Source organism: Felis catus, chromosome D2, assembly GCF_018350175.1.
Source record: "Felis catus isolate Fca126 chromosome D2, F.catus_Fca126_mat1.0, whole genome shotgun sequence".
In the NCBI taxonomy this organism is placed as follows: domain Eukaryota; kingdom Metazoa; phylum Chordata; class Mammalia; order Carnivora; family Felidae; genus Felis; species Felis catus.
Genome location: NC_058378.1, coordinates 80,024,284 through 80,047,302, shown reverse-complemented (window position 1 = coordinate 80,047,302; position 23,019 = coordinate 80,024,284). Strand labels below are relative to the sequence as shown.

General features: G+C 43.5%; 1 protein-coding gene across 2 annotated transcripts; it reads left to right on the top strand.

Annotated features, from left to right (window-relative positions):
* Positions 1 to 46: 46 nt before the first annotated feature.
* On the top strand, positions 47 to 21,381 carry OAT (ornithine aminotransferase). Of its 2 annotated transcripts, XM_023241057.2 has the most exons (11): positions 47 to 166; positions 6,422 to 6,507; positions 8,852 to 9,079; positions 11,476 to 11,700; positions 11,804 to 11,899; positions 15,192 to 15,319; positions 16,325 to 16,447; positions 17,088 to 17,216; positions 17,999 to 18,112; positions 18,847 to 18,991; positions 20,320 to 21,381. In XM_023241057.2, the coding sequence occupies exons 3-11, from the start codon at positions 8,881 to 8,883 to the stop codon at positions 20,478 to 20,480; spliced, it is 1,320 nt and encodes a 439-aa protein (XP_023096825.1). In that variant the 5' UTR covers positions 47 to 166; positions 6,422 to 6,507; positions 8,852 to 8,880; the 3' UTR covers positions 20,481 to 21,381. The 2 variants fall into 2 exon arrangements, with proteins under 2 accessions (XP_023096825.1, XP_023096826.1); XM_023241058.2 differs by lacking the exon at positions 6,422 to 6,507 and having other exon boundaries at positions 62 to 166.
* Positions 21,382 to 23,019: the final 1,638 nt, after the last annotated feature.

The window sequence follows — 23,019 nt, the reverse complement described above, 5'->3', positions numbered from 1 at the left end:
GGGCGCACGGCGATTGGTGCCCAGCCCTCTGCCGCCAGCCAATGGGCGGCGAGGGCGTCCCGGGGGGCGGGGCGGAAGCCGCGTCTTAAGCTCTGTGACGCGCCGCCGTTGCGCTGCCGCGCTGTCGACGCCGCCTGTCCCGTGCCCGGTTTGGAGGTGCTGCCAGGTATCCGCGCTGGCGCTCCGGGGTCGGGACTTGGGTCGAGACCGGGGCGCCCCACACGACGGCCGGCGAGGCGGCCGGCCTGCGAGGCTTCGGTCCGGGGTCCGGGGCTTGGGGTCTGGGGGTAACGGGCTCGGGACGCGCTGGGCCTTGGCCGGCGGGCAGGCTCCGCCTCTGCGGCCGTTTTACGTGGCCGGCGGCGGGCACCGCGGGGCAGGGGAGCAGTGGGCCGGAGCGCAGCCTCGGCGGGCAGGGACGTGGCGCATCCCGGCCCCGAGCGGCGGGCGGGCGGGCGGGCGAGGGAGGGAGGCAGGCGGCAGAGAGAGGCTGGGGATGTGGCACCTCCGCCTTCCAGAGCGGGCTGAGCCGGGCCGGCCCTCGGTCCTCCAGGCCAGCGGCCCCCGACTCCGCGCCGCGGACCCCCCACTCCCCGGGGTCTCTGCGCCTTGGCTGCGCACCTCTGGGTTTGCGAGGAAGAGGTGATGGGGCGCCGGCTCGTGGGGGACAGGCTCCGGACACCGCGGGTATCCTGGGTTCCCGAGGTCGACCAGAAGGGTGCCTTGTGGGTGCGGGGAAACTGCTCAGTAAACGGTGGCTTTTGTAATGGGGCGGGGGGCGCTGATGGAGACTCTGGAAAAGGGTTCGAATCCTTCCGGGCAGCGCCTGGGCCCTGCAGCCAACCTGCTTATCTCTCCCTTCCCCCAACGTCGTTTTCTTTCCAGCCTTTGTCTGAATAAAAAATTGCAGAAGTAGAGGCTTATCTGCAGTAACGTGCAGATTCATTGGATGGTGTCAAGGGATTGGGGCCAACCGGGCTTTCGGCACGAAAACTTTATTCCTAGAGTTCCTTTGCCAGCAGAGCTGAGCATCAGTAAATTCTGGTTGAATTCGGTGGGGGCACTTGTTCTCAAGAACCTTTGATCCTCGCTTTTTTTTTTTTTGGCACCGTAAACTCTTCTTGATTTCAGTTTTGTCTCTTTGATAAGGTGATCAATTAAGGGAGAAAAGGAGTGGGTTTGAAAGGAATTAGCTTTAAGGAATTACTGATCTTTAATTTTCTCAATTCTAAATCTCTCCGGGTTTGTAAGAGTTTCTGTCGGTAAACTGGTTCTCTCAGTTTGAACCGGGAAGTGTCCCTTCTGTGATCCAAATTCTTTACCTCGCCTATTTTGAAAGAAACCATACACTTCTTTCATTAGAATATCCTGGTTTCATCTTCAGAGAATCTAGTTCCGGACTGTGAAAAAGATCCCAGTATGAAAGTAGAGTCTTTTTTATTTTTATTTTTGGAAGCATCTTTAAAAGTTTTAATTCCAGTGTAGTTAAGATACAGTGTCCTGTTAATTTCAGGTGCACAATGTGGTGATTCAACAGCTGCGTGTATTATGCAGAGCTCAGCGAGATAAACGTACTCTGAATCCTGTTCTGAAAGTTAGAATCTTCTAATAAAAATAAGATTTAAATAAAACTTTCTGTTTTGGGTTTACAGTTTTTCTTGGGGTTGAAGATCAGTTTTACATCCCCTCCCCCCCCCCCCCCCCAAGACGGAGCATAACTTTAAAGTAAAACTTGGTAATAAAAATTCTTGAAAAGGCACTTTTTCCCCTCACGCTGTCTTATTTATATTTCCCCCTGTACTCTGCCTTTGTTACATTCACTTGTGTGCGTATTTTATGCCCTTTACTGAGTTCTGGAGGGCGGACTGACTCCTATATTTTAATATTGAGAGGAAGGCACCAGGTTTGGGAGGTGTGTGGAGGGTGTGGTGTGGCTGAACCAGTCCTTTTTCGGTAGTAATGCCCAAGGTGTTTGCCAGTGACGCACTTGAGTTGAATTTTAGCCAGATTATGTACAAAAAAAAAAAAACAAAAAACCCTCAAACTTTTGTTGGCAGAACTTTTAAAAAAGGACTGCATTTGTGAATGGTTACCTCAAGAAGAGTAAATATTTGACCAACATAGTAAAGCCAAATTTACTCCGCAAGTTTTTAGTGGCCTTTTTTTTTTTGTAGGTTTATTTTTTTATTTTTTTATTTTTTCAATATAGGAAATTTATTGTCAAATTGGTTTCCATACAACACCCAGTGCTCATCCCAAAAGGTGCCCTCCTCAATGCCCATCACCCACCCACCCCTTTAGTGGCTTTTTGATGAACTTCTACTGGTTTTTCTTTTAGCATGATTAAAAACCCATAGTGCACTGCTGACTTAACTCTTCAAAATGCAGCCTTTTATGGAAATTCTGTTTTAGGTGTGTGTTGAGGCAGACAGGATGGATTAGATGGAAAGGAGTAACGATAGCTTGGAGAAAGACTGGGAGTTATGGAGATGACTGAAAACACTCAGTGTTAAAATTTTTGCTGTTAGTCGCAATGTGTTGTTTTCTCCAGCACCTGACTGTGGGCCTTGGTTAAACGCATGACAACAGCCTGGACTGGTCACAGTCATACACGTTGCTTTGACTCTTGAAGGCCATTAAATCTCATGAAGTGAACTTTTTTTTTTCATTTAAAGTTTTAATTTAAATTCCAGTTAACATACGGTGTAATATCAGTTTCAGGCATACAGTTACCCAGTGCTCCTCACAAGTGCCCTCCTTCATCCCCATCACCCATTTAACCCATCTCCCCATCCACTCTGTTCACCATCAGTTTAATTCTCCATGGTTAAGAGTCTCTTTCTTGGTTTTCCTCTCCACCCCCCCCATGGTCCTTTGTTTTGTTTGTTAAGTTCCACATACGCAGGAAATCGTGGTTGTTGAAGTGATCTCTTGATGGAAAGATTATAGTTGCTCCTGGTGGTATCTTAGGGAATGCTGGCTTCCTCCTAGAGCTAGACTCAACTCAGGGATGGACGATTTTATCTGCCCTCTGGATGGCCTTGCTCTCTCTGCTGCCTTGACTTCTTCAGGAGTCCTACCTGCATTTAGGAATGACCTCATTCATTTGACAAAGAATCCTAGCGGAATGTCCAAACCTGGGCTGGATTCTGGGGATGCAAAGTGAGTTTTAAGACATGGTTACTGTTCGGGGCACCTGGGTGGCTCAGTTGGTTGAGTGTCCGACTTCAGCTCAGGTCATGATCCCACAGTTCCTGGGTTCGAGCCCTACACTGGGCTCGGAGCCTGCTTCGGGTTCTGTGTCTCCCTCTCTCTCTACCCCTCTCCCGCTCATGCTCTGTGTCTCTAAAAAATGAATAAAAAAATTAAAAAAAAAAAAGACATGGTTACTGTTCTTTTAAGGAGCCTACTGGGATTGTACTAGGGGGCCAGGCATGAAGACGAGTGTCCTAAAGTGTTAGGACCTGGGACAAAAACATGCAAGATTCCTGGGAGTCTTCAGGGGGGGGGTCTTATGTTGTAAATTCTATGGGGGAGCGTGAAAAAAAGCTAATGGGTATAGTATTTATGCATACTACAGTTTTATACTGCAAAGTATAAAATTGCAGCTAGTTTTTCTTGTCATCTGTGTTTCTGATTTTTTATCAATAGAAAAAAATTTTCTTGGAAGTTTAAAAAAATTTTTTTTCACATTTATTCATTTTTTGAGAGTAAGAGAGCATAAGCAGGAGGGGCAGAGAGAGAAGGAGGCACAGAATCAGGAGCAGGGTTCCAGGGTCTGAGCTGTCAGCACAGAGCCTGACGTGGGGCTCGAACTCATGGACCACGAGATCGTGACCTGAGCTGAAGTCGGACGCTTAACCAACTGAACCACCCAGGCGACACTGCCCCCCCCCCCCCCGGCTTTTTTGGGGAAGTTTAAAAAAGAAATCATGGCAATGTTGATTTTTATATTGTAGATATTGTCAAGTTCCATTATTGGATTTAAGGGAGGAAGGGAACTGAGTGGCCATTTATGCCAGGTTTGGCAGTTTAACATTGTGTCATTTAATCCTCAGTAATGACCTTGAGTGGTTTCAACCTCATTTTACAAATGGGGAAATGAAGCTCAAGATAATCCAAAGGTCCTTTGAAGAGGCTCAGCTAGAATTTAAATCCTGGTCTCTAGACTCTGGACTTTCTGCTCTCCTCTCCTGGTTTTCTAATCCTTTTTGGAAGAGGAAATTACTGATACTGTCTATTTTTGAGCCCATCTTAAGTCTGTTCTAAGGTTTCTTGTATAGTGCCAAGCATAGTAACTCGACCACAGAAGGTTCTTTAATAGAAATATGTTTACAGGATTCTGGTTACATCATCACACTTTCAACTGCAAGACTTTTTCCAGTTGAAGATCCAGAGTTCATCTTTAAAAACCTTAAGGATGAGTATTAGCAATGTTTTGAATGTTACTGATTTGTCTGTGAGTTGTAGTTATTTTTTTAATAAGATTGTTTGAACTCTGCAGATAAATGGGTATTTTGTCCCATTTCTTTTGCAAAGTAGCTGAGTAAATAGTAGGAGACCATTGAATTTAGATAATTTCAAAGATTCCTTTCACTTGCAATACTGCATCAACCTTTTAATGAACTTAAACAATTTTTTTAAAAGTTTTATTATTTTGAGAGAGCAGAGGAGGGACAGAGAGGGAGAGAGAGAGAGAGCATCCCAAGCAGGCTCTGCACCATCAGCACCCCTGACATGGGGCTTGAGCTCATAAACTGGGAGATCGTGACCTAAGCCTTAACCAACTGAGCCACCCAGGCGACCCTTAATGAACTTAAAACATGCCTTAAAATGAACTTAAAACAGGAGCCTGGCTGGCTCAGTTTGTAGAACATGCGACTCTTGATATCAGAGTTGTGAGTTCAAGCCCCATGTTGGGTGTAGAGCTAACTTAAAAAAAAATCATGCTAGTTAAGAGAGTTTTTAGTATTTTTTTAAAATACCTCACTTAGTTTAGTAGTGCCTCTTTGCCAGATTCTAGTCACAGAGCTGCCGACCTTGATAGCATAATCATAGAGAATAGTTTTTATTTTAGTATTTGACCCTCTTCCCTACATACAAATGAACTTTTAGACCTAATTTTTGTAATCCGGGCGCACTTCCTAGGGGAAATGAACGCTACCTTTCTTTTAACCACAATCCATTTTTTTTCAGAGCTTTTCAAACCTTTATTTTCCCCTTAGTTTTGTGTGTTGCCTAACCTTTCTAATGTGACAGCTTAGGCAGGAACTCAGCTTGATTTTTAATAATTTTCTTTTTCTTTTTTTTTTATAAGTTTATTTTTATTTATTCTGAGAGAGAGCAAGCAGGTGAGGGACAGAGAGAGGGAGACAGAGAATCCCAAGCAGGCTCCGTGATGTCAGTGCAGAGCCCAACGCAGGGCTCGAATTCACGAACTGTGAGATCATGACCTGAGTTGAAGCTGAGTTGGACGCCTAACTGACTGAGCCACCCGGGTGTCGCTAACTTTTTTTTCTGATTATAAATGTAGTAGTTCATGATCATTAGAAAATATGGAAAGTACAGAATAGTAGAAAGATAACCACAGTGAACTTTTTTGTGCCTTTTTCAGGTAGTTTTTCCTTATATATGATCTTGAATGTTTTGTATATCCGTTTTTCTTCACTTAAACATATCCTGAAACATCCCTCCATGTCATACACTATAATTATTTTATTGATTTATTGATTTTGTTTATTTTTGAGAGAGAGGGGGACAGAGGGTCCCAAGCGGGCTCTGTGTTGACAGCAGAGAGCCTGATGGGGGCCTCGAACTCACAAACTGTGACATCATGACCTGAGTCGAAGTCAGACTCCTAACTGACTGAGCCACCCAGGTGCCCCTCACTATAATTATTTTAAATGACAGCACGTTGTTATGTATGTGATTATGCTGATCCGGTCTCAAATTATTGACCATCTTTTATCCATGAATGTAGCATCTTAGGAGTGAAATTACTGGTCTAAGAGGACAGACCCTTCCAAGGCTATGATTGTGGCTATAATTCTTTTCAGATGGTGTTTCGTTTTTAAGTATTACCATGGAACGCCGTGTTTTATTGCTGATTTGATCAAGTCAAAAATTGTTTTTAGTGGTCAAATAGAACATTATTTCTTACTGAGTAGGGCATAAAGAGGCCAAGAAATAAAGTGGAGGGGGAGGAGGAGGAGGTTTTAGACTGCACAGTAGTATTTTGAAGAAGTTCTATCTCGTTTGCATCGCTAGACCTTGCATTTTTGTGAACTGCTATCTCCGGTCCGCTAGTTCCTATATAACTTTGTTATTGATACATGCCTCTCTCAGATAAAACCTGGTGAAAGCTAGGGACCTTCTCCTTAGGAAAATGCACTTATGCATACAGTTCTGCATTTTATTTCAGGAGTTCTCGGATCCTCTGAGACCGTCGTTGGATCTCAGATCACAAATCTGCATTCTAATTTGAACTGTGGGAAGACAGGATAGTTGGTGAGTCCTGGCGTGCCGGATTTTGTTTAGTAATTGCAAATTCCTGAGCATACAGGATTTACCAGGTCGTGCCAAGCTGAAAGGGAAGCCAAGCTCCAAGTATTAAATTTTTGTCAATCTGGCAGTTCAAGTGGAGTTCTGCGAGATTGTGTGATTTGACTTGTCATTCATGGAACTCTGTCTAAACATGAGTTAACTAGTCTTTTTAAAAAATAAATATAGACATACTAAGTATGCTTAGTATTTGGCAACTTTCTACTAGTCTTGAAATTGTCTCTCTTTTTTTTTTAATGTTTATTATTTTTGAGAAAGGGAGTAAGAGGGTACAAGCAGGAGAGGGAGAATCCCAAGCAGGCTCTACACTGTCCTGCAGAGTCCATTGCAGGGCTGGATCCCACGAACCACGAGATCATGACCTGAGCCCAAATCAAGACTGAGACGCTTAACTGACTGAGCCACCCAGGTGCCCCAGTCTTGAAATTATCTTTAACCCCCTGCCCAGACATAGTTGCTATGCATTTTCTCCACGTTCCTTTTTCTTCCAAGCTTCTTCCATACCTCAGTCTTTGCTTCACGGTTTATGATGACTATTAACGGTCCAGGTGGATACAGAGCCCTAAGGGAAGCTCTGTGGCGGGGCTGGCTTTAGGGCTGGTGGGGACAGATGAGGGGGCAGCCGCGACTCTGAAATCTATACATAGGTTGTGAGGAAATGTCCATTTGCTCAGTGATGTTTACATTTTGTTACTAAAACTCTTAGCTCCTTGAGGTTTGTTCTCTAGTTCCTGATTACCTTTTTCTCCTTTCAATACTTGCTTTTGTAGGGCAGGTTTTTGGGGATAAGTTTTATAGAAACACCCATCCTGGCAGAGTAGACTTTCTTTTGGGAATTGCCAGTTTTCATCTGTGTGTGTGTGTGTGTGTGTGTGTGTGTAAATAAATGTATATGATATGTATTTTATATAATTTATAAAATATGTAATATATGACATGTAATATATGTTTTGATCAGTTCATCTTAATGTTAAAGCTATTCAAATGTTACTATAAATTACCAAATGATTTTTTTCCTGGTCTGTTTGCCTTTAACCTTTGTTTATGATACTTTTGTCCTTTGGAAACTGTAGATATTTGTGGCTCAGTAACAGATTTTACATTTTGTAGTTTCTGCCTTTGGTGTTATACTTAAAACACCCTTCCTTTCCCCCAATAAATCACTTTTTCCTCTCTACACCTTTTTTTCCTTTTGGATGGTCCCTATTATCTTTGTAGAAACCAAATTCTTTCTCAGTGTCTTCACTCCTTACGTACAAGGACGGAGTCGGTACGCGAGGTATTTCTCAGTCCTGCCGTCACCTCCCCATGACACGATGACTCCTGGGCAGGCTGCTTGCTTGTCTGATGTCTCCTTACTGGGGGGTGTGTGTCCATCTGAAAAGATCCTGTCCCCACAGCAGTGCCTTTTTAAAAAACAATTTAAAAAATTGTTTTTAATGTTTATTTTTGAGAGAGAGGGACAGAGCTCAAGCAGGGGAGGGGCAGAGAGAGAGGGAGACACAGAATCTGAGGCAGGCTCCAGGCTCCAGGCTCCGAGCCGTCAGCACAGAGTCTGAAGCAGGGCTCGAACTCCCAAACCTTGAGATCATGACCAGAGCCGAAGTCTGACATTTAACCGATGGAGCCACCCAGGCACCCCGCAGCAGTGCCTTTATAATCGTGGCTAAGTCCACAAGACCCGGTCCCATCTCTTTAGCCCCTATGCTGTGCAGCCTTGCCTGAGGCCCCCAGAGTGAGTTCCTTGTCCTTGACGTGCCCTCAGCACGGATGACTTAAAAAAAGTATGTGTGTTTATGAAAAAACTCTCAAGTGGCACAGAAGAGTGTCAGTAAAAGCCTCTGACCTCCCATTCATAGTTTTTTCGATTTTCTTAGTGTTCTCCCGGAGTCCTTGCGCGTAGTACTTTGTGCCCATCCTGCTGTAGCGCTTGTCAGGTTTTACTCTAAATGGTTTTTAAATTGCGATTTAAAAAAAAAATGTTTATTTTTGAGAGAAAGCGTGCGAGGAGGGGAGGGGCAGAGATGGAGGGGGACACAGGATCTGAGGCAGGCTCAGTGCTGACAGCAGAGACCCCGATGTGGGGGCTCGAACCCACGAACCGTGAGATCATGGCCCGAACTGAAATCGGGAAGGGCCGCTCAACCGCCTGAGCCACCCAGGCAGGCGCCCCTCGCTCGTTGTCTTGATGCTTTGGTGGACTGTGGCAGATGCCCCGTGTGGGATGAGCCCACACACGTGGACTCTGGGAAGATTCTTATTCTTACTGCCTTCTCTTCTCCTCCGACAGGTGGGTGGTATTCCTCCCTGAAAGGCACGATGTTTTCCAAACTAGCTCATTTGCAGACGATTTCTGTGCTTCGTCGCGGAGTTCATTCCTCAGTGGCTTCTGCTACGTCTGTTGCGACTAAAAAGACAATCCAGGGCCCTCCATCTTCTGATTACATTTTTGAGCGAGAATCTAAATATGGTGCACACAACTATCATCCTTTACCTGTAGCCCTGGAGAGAGGAAAAGGTACATTTTGAATTAATCCCCCCGTCCCTTTTGCTTGAAACCTTTTGTAAAAATTGCTTTTAAATTTTCTCAGTATACGTTTTCCCAGATGCATTTAATTTCTATATTACAGGTCTAGTTAATTCAACATTTATTGAGTGCTTGCTGTATTAGGTATGGAGGGGAATACAAGATGAACTTCATTATTCAGTCTTTGTCACGATGGACCTTGCCAGGAGGGACTGTAAGATACATAAGCAAAGTACTCGACCGTTGCTATTGTTTTTGTCCTTTAACTTTTAATTTGGCACAACTTTAGGCTTAAAAGTTGCAGCAGCCGTGCAAAGAATTTTCTTTTACTCTTCAGCCAGATTTCTCGAGTGCTAACATTTTACCACCTTTGCTTTATCTTCTCTTTCTCTTCACACACCACTGCGTTTTTTTCCTGAACCGAGAGGAAGTTGCAGACACGTGATGCCTCTTGATACGTAAATACTTTGTGTGTCTCTCCTGAACTACAGAACTTTCTCTTACATAACAACAGTGTAACTATCAAGACTGGGAAGTTAACACTGAGACAACCCCATTTTCTCATCTACAGACCTGATTCAGATTTCATTTGTTGTCCGGTAGGCAAAGGAAAATCTCCAGTCATGGGTTATATTTAGTTTTCAGGTCTGTTTAGTTTTCCTTAATCCAGAACGGTCTCAGTCTTTGTCCTCTTGACCTTGGTATTCTTGAAGAGTACAGGCCAATAGTGTTGTAGAACGAACCTCAGTTTGGAGTTGGCTGGCAAGGTAGGGTCTGCCAGCCTCCCTCACTGCAAAGTTAATATTTTTCCCTTTTAAATATCTTGTGGGGACATGACTTGAGACTCTGCAAAGTTTCACTCACACTTTTGGCATCCGCTAATTATTCTCTGCCTGAATAAATGATTACTGATAGTTGCCAAATGGTGATTTAATCCACATTTTGAAATAACAGCCCTAACCTAATAAAACCAAAATTTATTACTTAGGTTTGGGCCAGACGATGATGTATGAATATTAAACATTTTTATCATTTGCTGTATTTTATTTGGGACCAGCACTGTGATCTAGATTTTGAGCAAAATCTAGATTACAAATTTGGAAACAGTTTGGTGTATAAAAATATTCTTGGAGTAGCAGATTGTGGATTCTGGAATCTGAGTGCCTGGGGTCAAGTCCTGGTTCCATGTGTGCAGCTTGGGCTAGTTCCATATCGAAGTGTCTCTTTCCATATGTTTGTACTGTAGCGTGGTAACACTCTCATGGGGTGGTTTTTTTTTTTTTTTTTTTAAATAGGTTCGTTCTTTCTTTCTTTCTTTCTTTCTTTCTTTCTTTCTTTCTTTCTCTAATGAGAATGTACAAAGACGACTAACACAGTACATTGAATACATGGTAAAAGTTAGCTGGTAAGCCACCTGATATGTTTTAATATCTATAGTCAAGCTAAAAAAATTTTTTATAAAATGTACATAACTTAAAATTTATCATTTTATTTATTTGTTTGTTTAGTGTTTATTTTAGAGAGAGAGAGAGGGAGAGAATGAGTCGGGGAGGGGCAGAGAGAGAGAGAGAGGGAGACACAGAATCTGAAGCAGGCTTCAGGCTCTGAGGTCAGCACAGAGCCCGACGAGGGGCTTGAACTCAAGAACCGTGAGATCACAACCTGAACTGAAGTCGGATGCTTAACTGACTGAGCCACCCAGGTGCCTCTGAGATATTTTAGTTTTTTTTTTTTTTTTTAAAGTTTATCTGTTTTGGGAGAGAGCATGAGTGGGGGAGAGGCAGAGAAAGAATCTCAAGCAGGCTCTGCATTGTCAGTGCAGAGCCTGATGTGGGGCTTGAAACCACAAACCACGAGATCATGACCTGAGCCGAAATCAAGAGTTGGACGCTTAACCGACTGAGCCACCTAGGCGCCCCTTGTATATCTTTTTTCGAGAGATGTCTATTCACGTTCTTTGCCCATTTTTGAATTGGGTTGTCAGATACTAGATCCTTCTCAGTTAGATGTATGATTTGAAAATCTATATTCCCATTCTTTTGGTGGTTACAGTCAACTAATCATGATTTTTAGGTCACGTATAACTTCTGCCTTTAAATTCCAAACCCCAGTTTTCTAGGATTAAAGATTTCGCTCTACAGTTTATAGACCGTTTCATGTTAATGGTGTTCCTGTTAAATGTGTAGTTTCAAGTTGGACAGATAAAATGTAATTCCTTGTAAACCAGATTATTTATAACCAACCTTACTATGCATGAGCTAAACCCTGCTTTAACAACCATTCTGAATTAAGTAGAGGTTCATGTATTCAGAAGGCTTGCCAGCGATCTTAATCTTTGAACTTCCTGTAACTTAGTGGTTTTCTAAAATAACTTTTTATATATTTAGGTATTTACGTATGGGATGTAGAAGGCAGAAAATATTTTGACTTCCTGAGTGCTTACAGTGCTGTCAACCAAGGGCATTGCCATCCAAAGATTGTGAATGCCCTGAAAAGTCAAGCAGACAAACTGACCTTAACATCTAGGGCTTTCTATAATAACGTACTTGGTGAATACGAAGAGTATGTTACGAAACTTTTCAACTACCACAAAGTTCTTCCTATGAATACAGGTAAAATATGTTTTTTCATTAAATATCCAAGGATGTGATCTTACTACTTTTTTGATAATTTAAGATACATTTTTTTAAACTGAAAAATTTTCTTCCTTGATAGGAGTGGAGGCTGGAGAGACTGCTTGCAAACTTGCTCGTAGATGGGGCTATACTGTTAAGGGTATTCCAAAATACAAGGCAAAGGTGGTTTTTGCAGGTATGTGATATTCAGCATTAACCTCTGTGATGTCAACATACGATGCTTTTACTGTTTTAATTTACTGATAGAATATTTGTCATGTGTTTGCCTCATCCATGATATACTATCTGCTGAATGTTTCATAAAAATTGAGAGTTTTTTTTCTTTTGGGATTATTTCCAAGTATTTCCACATAAATGGGATTTTTCTCCCTAACTACCTACTCCTCACTCCCTAATATGAATGACTATATGATTTATTTCTCCTCTGCTTATCTGAATATTTTCTTTTTCTTTTTTTAATTTTTTTTTTTTTTTTTTTTTTGAGAGAGAGAGAGCGCGTGTTGGGGAGGAGCACAGAGAGAGGGAAGCACAGAATCCAAAGCAGGCTCTAGGCTCTGAGCACAGAGCCCGACACAGGGCTCAGACCCACAAACCGTGAGATCGTGACCTGGGCCAGAGTCAGATGCTTAACCAACTGAGCCTCCCAGGTGCCCCATGCTTATCTGATCTTTTCATAGCCGTTTTCTCATTAATTAGATGGTCTTACTGGTAGGGCATTTTTGTCGGGTTGTTGAGGTTGGGTTACGTTAGAGAGGAGCCATGTCCTAGGTGTGGCACGAAGTCTGAATCTTAGTATTTGATGTATTGTTGTATCATGTTCTCAGAAGCTGGTGGAAGAGAGGACTGGAGTTGCCTTGGCTATATTTCTGGGAATGGTTGAGAGGAATGGCTTGAATACTGAATACCAATTCAGATGATGTAATCTGACCCTCCTCTTCTCCAACCCCCACCTTGTGTTGGCATCTTATTTGTTTATTTAGAGTTTACTTCTATTTTTGGACGTACAAAAAGGTACACGTAATTAATGTCTACAACTTGATGAGCTTGGAGACAGGTGTATGCCCATGAGACCGTCACTCACGATCTATGCCATTAACCTTTCCATCACCTCCAAAGGTTTCCTTTTGCCTGCTTATGTATTATTGTTGTTGTTGTTAATGTTTATTTTATTTTTGAGAGAGACAGACAGAGTGTGAGCGGGGGAGGGGCAGAGAGAGAGGGAGACACAGAATCGGAAGCAGGTTCCAGCCTCTGAGCTGTCAGCACAGAGCACGACATGGGGCTCGAACTCAGGAACTGAGAGATCATGACCTGAACTGAAGTCAGACGCTTAACAGACTGAGCCACCCAGGTGCCCCTGCCTACTTTTTATTATTACTAGTTTTACCTTTTGCTCATTTTTTTAATTGAAGTATAATTAATATACAGTGTTATAGTAGTTACATTAGTATAATGATTCAACAATTCTATACGTTATTCAGTGCTCATCACAATAAGTGTACTCTTGGTCCCCTTTATCTATTTCACCTATCCCCCCACCCACCTGTTCTCTAGTAACCACTGGTTTGTCCTCTGTAGGATTGTTTTTAAGGGTTTGATTTTAATTTTTAAAAACATAAAGTGTGGATAAATTTGTCATGGCACATGGTCAAAGTTCATTCTATGGTAGTTGAAATCGTTAAATATTCTGATGGGCAGGTGTAGTTGGTATTTAGGGGTGACATTACTATTTCCAAAGAAGAAAAACTCTTTGCTCAGCTCTGTGACTTGCCATTTGGAAATCTTGTGCCTTAGTTGTAGGGCAGTGTAACTGTTTCTTGCAAACAACAATGGCATTCCTGGTGATTTTCATTCTTAACAGACTGTATCAGTCTCTATCATATTAGCAAAAAGTACAAAGGTGTTTTTACCCGAGCACTGAAAGCAACTGGTGAGTCAGTGGGGGTAGAGAGACAAAGAAGACCGTCCCTAACTGGAAGCCCCTTGCACCTGCAGAGTGAGTCACAGAGGAGACTCCTGAGGTTGAGTGGAGGAGAGCAGATAGGCTCCTGGTCTGACTGGTGCCTTTCCCCCCCCCCCCCCCCACACTATTTATTTGTTTGAGAGAGAGAGAGAGAGACAAAGTGCAAGCAGGGGAGGGGCAGAGAGAGAGGGAGACAGAATCCGAAGCAGCCTCCAGGCTCCGAGCTGTCAGCACAGAGCCCGACGCAGGGCTCGAGCTCGTGAACTGCGAGATCGTGACCTGAGCCAAAGTCGGCTGCCCAACCGACTGAGCCACCCAGGTGCCCCTGGTGCCTTTTCTCTTCAACAAGCTTGGTCAGTCTGTGTGCCATTGGTGGTGGACAAGTAGAGTGGGAATCACTTGTAGGTGAGAGAGCCTTTGCAGGAGTCATGTTGAGAGATGCTTTGAAGCCAAAATACAGTAGTTCAGTACTGGGTTAAATTGAGTTGGTGCTGGCACAGGTGGCAGAAAGATATTAAAACAAAACAAAAATGGGGGTGTCTGGGTGGTTCAGTCAGTTGAGCATCCGACTTTGACTCGGGTCATGATCTCTCGGTTCGTGAGTTCGAATCAGCTTTGGATCCTCTGTCCCCGCCATGTCTCTGCCCCTTCCCCGCTTACGCAGACTCTCTGTCAAAAATAAATAAAACATTAAAAAAAAAGAACCCCCAAACCTCGCTGTCATTCTACATTGTTTCTTTCCTAGCTTGAATTTAACCCGGTTTAAATTATCTCATGCATTTGCTTTACTCTGGTTCAGGTTATGCTGTGTCTTCCCTCCTGGCATTTGTGTAAGCTCCTTGAGGGCAGGAAGCTTGCCAGTCATGGTGACCACTCTATCCCCGACACTTAGAACAGTGCCTGACCTATATAGTAGGGCCTCAACGTTATTAATGAAATAAATTAATGGGTAAAAAGATGTTCCTGAACAAAGGCTGACGTTAGTCATTTAGCACATAAAAGATTCTAATACCAAGGAAGGCAAAATTGAAAGTGTTTAGATTGCCTGAAGATGTTTTCTGCAAATGAAATTTAAAATTCATTCTGGAGTATTGGGTGTTTAACAGGGATGTACTAATTCTCCATAGGGATATTGTTTTTCTCCTATCACTAGCATAAATGCACTGAGTCTAGAAAACCACGTATTGAATGCCTCAGTTGTTAGGGTTTGGGATTCTTGGAAGAAAAGACAAGTGTTTATCCTTGGGGTCTATACATTGCAGTCTGGAGATGAGTAGAGGAGTGCCTGAAGTAGCAATTGCAAGGCCAGACCTGGGTGGTCATGTGCATGTGAACCGTGGTGTTTAATATCAGGTTTATTTTAACAAAGGAAAGCTCACTGGAGGCTCTCTAAAGCAAACCCTCGTTTTTTTTTTAACAAATCAAACTTCTTAAGGCATTTTGGGGGGAAGTGCTTATTAAACTTGGGCGTTTGAAATCATCTCTATTTATTTCTCCTTTTCAGCTGGAAACTTTTGGGGCAGAACACTGTCTGCTATCTCCAGTTCCACAGACCCAACCAGTTACGAAGGTTTTGGGCCATTTATGCCAGGGTTTGAAATCATTCCGTATAATGATCTGCCTGCTCTTGAGGTACTTCCCTAGCATCATAGTGCTTTGGCGCAGACTAAATAGAAATTACAGTTGTTGGATGTATGAATCAAAATAGGTATCTGACCGCAGTGAACATCTGACTTAAGTTGAGCCCGGGTTGCAGACCTGTCTCTGTAATGGTCAGTTAGTTTCCAACATGGGGAAGTTGGGTGCCATGGTCTAATCCTGAGAACCAGCTAACTGCTGTTTGTGTCCTGCATGAGTACCTTGGGTAGTATGTGTTTAATTACTTCATTAGGTAAGGTTACTCAGTTTTCAGCTAGCTGCTTCAAATTATGAGTGGAGGGACGCCTGGCTGGCTTAGTGGCCGGAGCATGCAACTCTTGACCTTGGGGTTGTGAGTTTGAGCCCCACGTTGGGTGTATAGATTACTTGAAATTAAGAAAAAAAATAAATAAAATTATGAGTAGATGACTTGTAAAATAAAAAGATTCACTGAAATATTTGAAACTAATATCTTTAATCTTTAAAACTAATTCACTGAAATTACTATAAAAACTAATGTCTTCGTTTTTTTATTTTAAAAAAAAAATTTTTTTTTTCAACGTTTATTTATTTTTGGGACAGAGAGAGACAGAGCATGAACGGGGGAGGGGCAGAGAGAGAGGGAGACACAGAATCGGAAACAGGCTCCAGGTTCTGAGCCATCAGCCCAGAGCCTGACGTGGGGCTCGAACTCACGGACCGCGAGATCGTGACCTGGCTGAAGTCGGACGCTTAACCGACTGCGCCACCCAGGCGCTCCATTAGTTTTATACAGTTAAAACTAATATCAGAAAATATAAGGTAGAGTAGCTTAAAGCTGAAGTATTTGGAGCTTTTGGTAATTGAACATCAGAAATGTGAGTACTTTGAAGTCAGAATATAAGTTAGTGTCAAACTTTAATTTGCATACTTAACGTAAAAATATATGCAGCCTGTGTTTTCAGATTTCCAAATAGGCTAAAAAGGAAGTTACTAAAGTGTATTCATATTTTTTTGTAGCGTGTTCTTCAGGATCCAAACGTTGCCGCGTTCATGGTAGAACCAATTCAGGGTGAGGCGGGTGTCGTGGTTCCCGATCCTGGCTACATGATGGGCGTGCGAGAGCTCTGCACCCGCCACCAGGTTGTGTATCCTGCACCTGCCTGCCTGGCTCAGGGCTGGGCCGGTAGGGGAGAAGTAAAGGTGGCATCCCCTTTCCACTAAGGGGAGACCTCATTCTGAAGCCCTCTAGTACGCCCTATCAGTGGCCTGCCCAGAAGCTGACTTTTTACTGGTTCTGGCCACTGGCCAACCCAGGGCCCAGGCAGAGCTGCAGACTTCCTGGCCCCAACTGTGGTTCCTTCCCTCCACGCTAGCAGCCTGTGCTCATCCCCGGACCCTTGGTTGTGTCCCTCTCCTCCTCTTCCCACCACGCTAGTACGGATTTAAGAAGGAAATATTTAATTAATAAATGTTTGGAATAAGCAAGTGAGTTTATTTTTTCCCAGAGGGTAGTTCTGTCCCCCTCTCCCCCAAAGTGCTCACTTTCTACTGTGCGGAACAGCAGAATGGGCCCTTGGGGAGAGTGGCCTGACACAGGAGATGATTGCTTGTCTACCGGATGTTCACAGGATGGTGTTGAAATTATGTCGGTAATTAAAAAGATGTTCCCGTATCCGAGGGAATGTCTGAATGACAGATTTGTGTGGGGAAAGGTAGGAGGTCACTATCTTCCCTATGGAAACAAAACTGATAATTAATGTATTATGTTGTTTTCCAATAGGTTCTGTTTATTGCTGATGAGATACAGACAGGATTGGCCAGAACTGGTAGGTGGCTGGCTGTCGATCATGACAATGTCAGACCTGATGTCGTCCTTCTTGGAAAGGCACTTTCCGGTGGCTTATACCCTGTAAGTTGTAGGCTCAGCCCCTTGTTCTGTTCCCTACTCTCATGAAATCTGCCCTGAAGATATTTTTACATCAGCTGGTGGTGACAACAATGCCTTTCCCTTGGTTTGTTACACTCCGGGTGCTCTAGGTCACCTGGCACATGCATAGAAACATTTCGGAGGCCACAGAGTTGACCCACTTAGTTAAGTTCCACTGCAGAATTGAGTGTGCCTCACAATTTGCTACGGTCTTTCTTTTGGGTAGAAACGTTTCACCCCAAAAGTCCTCCTGGAGACCCCTGGGTTTTTTTTCCATTGTTCAGAAATCTATCGTGACTAATTGTGTAAAACCGTGACTGGTTAATGTAGAGGTTGGAGAAAATGAAGGTTTGGTTGTAGTTTTGTCCTTGGGTTTGCCATTCAGAGCCGGTAACTGGTCCTGGTTTAAAGGTAAAGGGCTTTGAACATAGTGCAGCACATTGTTTTTTAAGCAGTGAAACCAAGCCTTTTACCTTGAAAGTAGAAAGAATTCTAAAATACATTGTTGCAGAAACCGCTTTCCTCTTGGTTCCCAAATGGTCTGGTTCCGTGCCCTCAAAGTGCCCTGACGTGCTTACACTGTGTTTCGGGTATTGCCAGTTTGTCGCCGGTAGTTACGAGGAAAGAAGTGTAACTCTTGTTTGGGGAAGCTTTCTGTCCAATTTCGTACGCGCTTCATAAACACTTGTGTTCCTGCTCTGCTGCGAATAGGAGTGGTTAGTCTGAGGAATGATTTGGTTGGTACCGAATTCTCTCTCTCTCAGGTGTCGGCGGTGTTGTGTGACGACGAGGTGATGCTGACCATTAAACCGGGGGAGCACGGGTCAACCTACGGTGGCAATCCACTAGGCTGCCGCGTGGCCATCGCGGCCCTGGAGGTGAGGGCTGATCCAGCCGTGTGGTATCCATTTGTGGAGGTCGTGTTGAAGTGGCCTGTTGGTGTAATGAGACATACACAAGATGGCCGAGTATTCTAGAACATGGGGTGCAGAGGAGGACTTTAGGGGCAAGGCGCTCGGTAATTTATCCTTGGTCTAGTAGATGAGGATACTCTAGGGGTGTCTGAGTTGCAGTCACCTGGGGCTTTGGGCCCATAGGCCCTGGGTGGCTCACAGAGCTCTCACCCTGTGACCAGCCCTAGCCTGCAAGGCATTGATTGATTGATTGATTGATTGTAGATTTGAACACTTTTACGCTTCTTCCTTAGGTGCCTACTACAGGTGTAAAATTATGTGATCTCTAAGGATGGAATTTAAGGGAAAAAACAAAAGGAAACTATTGTAGTTTAAAAATTAAAGTTAACTTAGCCAATTGACTTATTCAACTAATAAGAAAAGATATCAGTCAGTTGCATTAAACAAATTTTAATTCTTATTATTTTGCCATAAAATCAGATGGATGGATTCGTGACTGAAGCAAGGCTCTATCTGAGCTTGTGAATGTTTAATTAGATATTAAACCAGTATAGGCTTTGGAAAACAGAAATGAAAGTTAAGTTACTCTAGTCTTTATCTGATCATGCTCTTCCTTTGCTTATAGTCCATGTTCTCTACTAAAGAACAACATAAAACAAGGTAGTCTTAGCATTTGTGTAATTCCTCTTTAAACACAGGTTTTGGAAGAAGAAAACCTTGCTGAAAATGCAGAAAAAATGGGTATCATCTTGAGGAATGAGCTCATGAAGCTGCCGTCTGATATTGTAACTGCTGTCAGGGGAAAAGGATTATTAAATGCTATTGTTATTCGAGAAACCAAAGGTACGGACACAAACGTTTTACTCATGATGTCATTTTCATGGGAAGAAAGAAAACACATATTTTGTCTGGTTGTTGGGTTCCCCTGTTTGAAATTGTTGACTAGGTCTGTTAGAGTATCACCTGATTTATATTAGTGGTCTTTGGAAATGGAGCCCTTTCCTACAGGAAGGATTTAACTACTTTGGCCTATTTTTGTTCTGTTATGTCATTTGTTATTCTGCCTTAGGTTAGGTCGGCAATACTTGTAGATTTCCAGTTACTTTCTGTTAGTCTGTACCCAGCACTTTCCTGGAGGGTTTCCTCTTTGCTATCCACCCCCTTCCCCACACTCCTTTGGGCTTCCGTAAAGGTAGCAGGAGCAGCAGTAATAACCTTGATGATGACGGTGATCACTTAACTGAGTGTGTGCTGCTGTTTCATTTGTAATAGCCCTCAAAAGCTCCTTGCCGGATTTTCCTGTGCCCACCCTTCCTTTTTTAAAAAAAATTTTTTTTTTCAACGTTTATTTATTTTTGGGACAGAGAGAGACAGAGCATGAACGGGGGAGGGTCAGAGAGAGAGGGAGACACAGGATCGGAAACAGGCTCCAGGCTCTGAGCCATCAGCCCAGAGCCCGACGCGGGGCTCGAACTCACGGACCGCGAGATCGTGACCTGGCTGAAGTCGGACGCTTAACCGACTGCGCCACCCAGGCGCCCCTCACCCTTCCTTTTAAAGCAGCGATTCCAGCCCTGGCAACACTTTAGAATCACCTGAGGAACTTTTTAAAGAGTTAATTCAAACTTGCCTCACCCTGGAGATTCTGATTTGATGGGTCTGGGGTGGTGCCCAGGCGTTGGCAATGCCTTTTTCCATGATTCTGATGTGCAGCCGGGGTTGAGCGTCGTGCCATAACAGGGTGAGAGTCTCCTTCCACGAGCTCAGGAAGCAGATCCGGTTTAGGAATGTGCCATGTTCACTGGGATTGGGGTATTGGTCATTCTGTGCCAGTTTCCTTCTGCATCCTACCCAAATTCTTTTTGCATTGGTTCCTCATAATTAATACAACAGCCTTTAGCACATAATTTTGTTTGGTCTTTTTCATTTTTGAAAAACCAACAAAAACTGTATGTCTAATCATACTGTTCAAACCTAGTTATGCACTTGCTGAAAAATAACTTCATTTTTAAGGATAAGGGCAAAGCAAGTTTGCACGACCAACCGTCTTTCTTTAGTAGGCCCTGGGTGTTGTATCCTGCCAGGCGAAGTGTTAACCATCCATCCGTCCTGCAGGGGAGTGTTACACATTTGTCTTTGATCAGCATGCATGTTGGGCCATTTTTCTTTAGATTGTGATGCTTGGAAAGTGTGTCTGCGACTTCGAGATAATGGACTTCTGGCCAAGCCAACCCACGGTGACATCATCAGGTTTGCACCCCCGCTTGTGATCAAGGAGGATGAAATTCAGGAGTCCGTGGAAATCATTAACAAGACCATCCTGTCTTTCTGAGGGTGGTGACTGTTTCCAGTGCTGCCCGGAGCCAGCTAGAGACGGCGGTTCCTGTAAGTCCCATAGCTTTCCTGTGCTTCGCGTGGGCACAGTCCACTCCTCAGCGTCCGAGGACTTTTTTTTTAAATACACTTTGTTTTTTTCCAGTTCATGCATAATAGAATGACATTTATAAACACGCAGTTTGCTATGTAACATGACTAAGAGAATGTAATGGCATCTATATTCGATTCAGTTTCTCTGTGTGTGTGCTTTCTAAGATGAAACACATCTACTTGTATATAGAGAGCCTTTTAATCAAGCCCTTCGGTATAATTTATATGTTTTTATAATTTCTTTACTGACACAAATGTTTTGTATTTGAAAAAGTTATATGGGGTGTTACGTGGAAGACTTGCTTAACCTTAAAAAGTTAAATTATAATCATTAAGTTTTAGGAAGCCTTGGTGGTTAAGCTTATATAAAATACTGGATTTAAGGAAACTTCATATTGGCCACATCAAGATGTACCCTGTGAATGTCATTTTTAACTAAGAATTCATGTGTAACATTCCCAAATTATGTTTTAAGTGATACGATTTGTAAAAAAAAAAAAAAAAGATTTATTTTCAGTTTTTCTTCAGCTTTAAAGTAAAGCTTATATTTAAAGTGTCTGTAGCGTGATCAGTGTGCTGTTCGTGATTACCCAGTGCTTTTAAGCTCCTTGAGAATGTTCTTCCCTTGCTTTATTTTGTGGATTTTCTAAGAACATTTCAGCTTCTTTGGTGATATCTAGAAACAGAAATTATTAAAAGAAAGTCTTTTGTTATACTCCCTTTTCCTCTCTCAAAATGATTGTTTTTCCTGTGCTTATGTGCTGGTATTTACTATTTTTATTAAAGGATCCTTATTAAGCATGGTATTACAGAACTTTTTTTTCCTTTATTCTTTTTTTTCCCCCCTTGAATATAGTATTTTGGATACTTTCTATGTCTGTAATTATAAGTTTATTTCATTCTGTGACGACTCGTGGATATATTATAATCTCATATTGGGGAACATTCGGATGGTTCACAATTTTTCACTCTTTAAACAAAGCTCGTTGCGATTGCTTTATGTTTCTACAGTTGGTGTTTTTGTAGTAGGTCTCTCGAGGCGGATTGCTGGGTCAAAGGGAATGAACTTTTATTTTCATGTTGGTTTTTTTTTTTTTTTTTTACAGTTTTATAATTTTTAAGTAATCTCTAACCCAATGTGAGGTCGAACCTACAACCCTGAGATTGAGAGTCACACGTGCTACCAACTGAGCCAGCCAGGCGCCCTGGGGATGAACTTTTATTAAAAAAAAAAAAAAACAAACACAAAAAAACCCAAATTACATTTATGTTTTTTTTGAGAGACAGAGAGAGCACGAGTGGGGAAGGGGCAGAGAGAGAGAGGGAGACACAGAATCCGAAGCAGGCTCCAGGCTCTGAGCTGTTAGCACAGAGCCCGATGCGGGGCTTGAACCCATGAACCATGAGATCGTGACCTGAGCCAAAGTCAGATGCTTAACCGACTGAGCCACCCAGGTGTCCCTAAACTTTTAAATGCAATAGTGCCACGTGGCTCCCTGCCACCCCCAGGTTCCCATAGCGCCATGGGAGTTCATGACTGAATGTGTGAGCGGTTAAGGGAGAGTCTGCTCTTACCACAATGGCAGGGCTTAGTGGTCTGGGTAGGGGTTTCTGATTTACATACTTGTAGGGACTAGACAGGTCTGTCTGTATGGCACTGGAGTGTGAGGTTCCTCCTAAAACGTTCAGAGGCTGCCCGTTCTTCATCCCTGGTTTGGACTACAGGACCGACTATTTCTGGTGCTGGTCCCAGTTTCCCAGCCTTCCCGCCCGGCCTCCCGGAGCCCCCTGCTTGCAGCCTCCAGATGTCCTTGTGGCTGCACTAGAATCCCCAGGGCCGCCGGAATCTCTGGGATGGCGCCAAAGCATCAGTAAGTGTAAAGCTCCCCGAGAGGATTCTGCGTGCAGTCAAGGTTGAGAAACCTGGCTCTGGGGTCTTACTAACATGCGGATCCTAACTCGGTGTGAGTGCTACCTGGGAGCTCCCAGTCCGTGCCGATGTGGATGATCCTGTCCAGAGATCCATTTGATCTGTATTCAGCAGTTCTCACCCATCCGAGAAGCCCTGAAGGCTAGGTGAATTTAACAAACCAACAAGCTTCCAGGCTTTTCGAGTTTGAGAAATGACCCTGTAGGAAAGCACGGGGTGCTCTCAGGGCAATTAGAACCCCCGGTGCAAGAAGGTGGGAATGTTGGAGAGTATGCAATTCCCGGCAAGGGGTTGGGGCTTTATCTGGCGTCCGTGGAGGAAGGGAGGGCAGCCGAGAAGTGGCATGATGCCAAGCATGTTAGGAAACCCTGCCAGGTGGAACGGTGCAGACCGGTTCGCCCAGTGCACGCATACTGGTTCGCTAGTCGCATCTGGGGCCGTGGGTGTGTGGAGTGTGGGGAACAAGGCAGGACGACCCAGTCGCTTACTTCATTTTATAATCTGTGCAGTGGGG

Bases quoted from the DNA above. Each gene is read 5' to 3' on its own strand.
- OAT (XM_023241057.2), top strand. From the start codon at position 8,881: ATGTTTTCCAAACTAGCTCATTTGCAGACGATTTCTGTGCTTCGTCGC. The intron at 17,217-17,998 runs GTAAGTTGTAGG...TCTCTCTCTCAG, and splicing joins TTTCCGGTGGCTTATACCCT to GTGTCGGCGGTGTTGTGTGA. The intron at 18,992-20,319 runs GTACGGACACAA...ATTTTTCTTTAG, and splicing joins TGTTATTCGAGAAACCAAAG to ATTGTGATGCTTGGAAAGTG.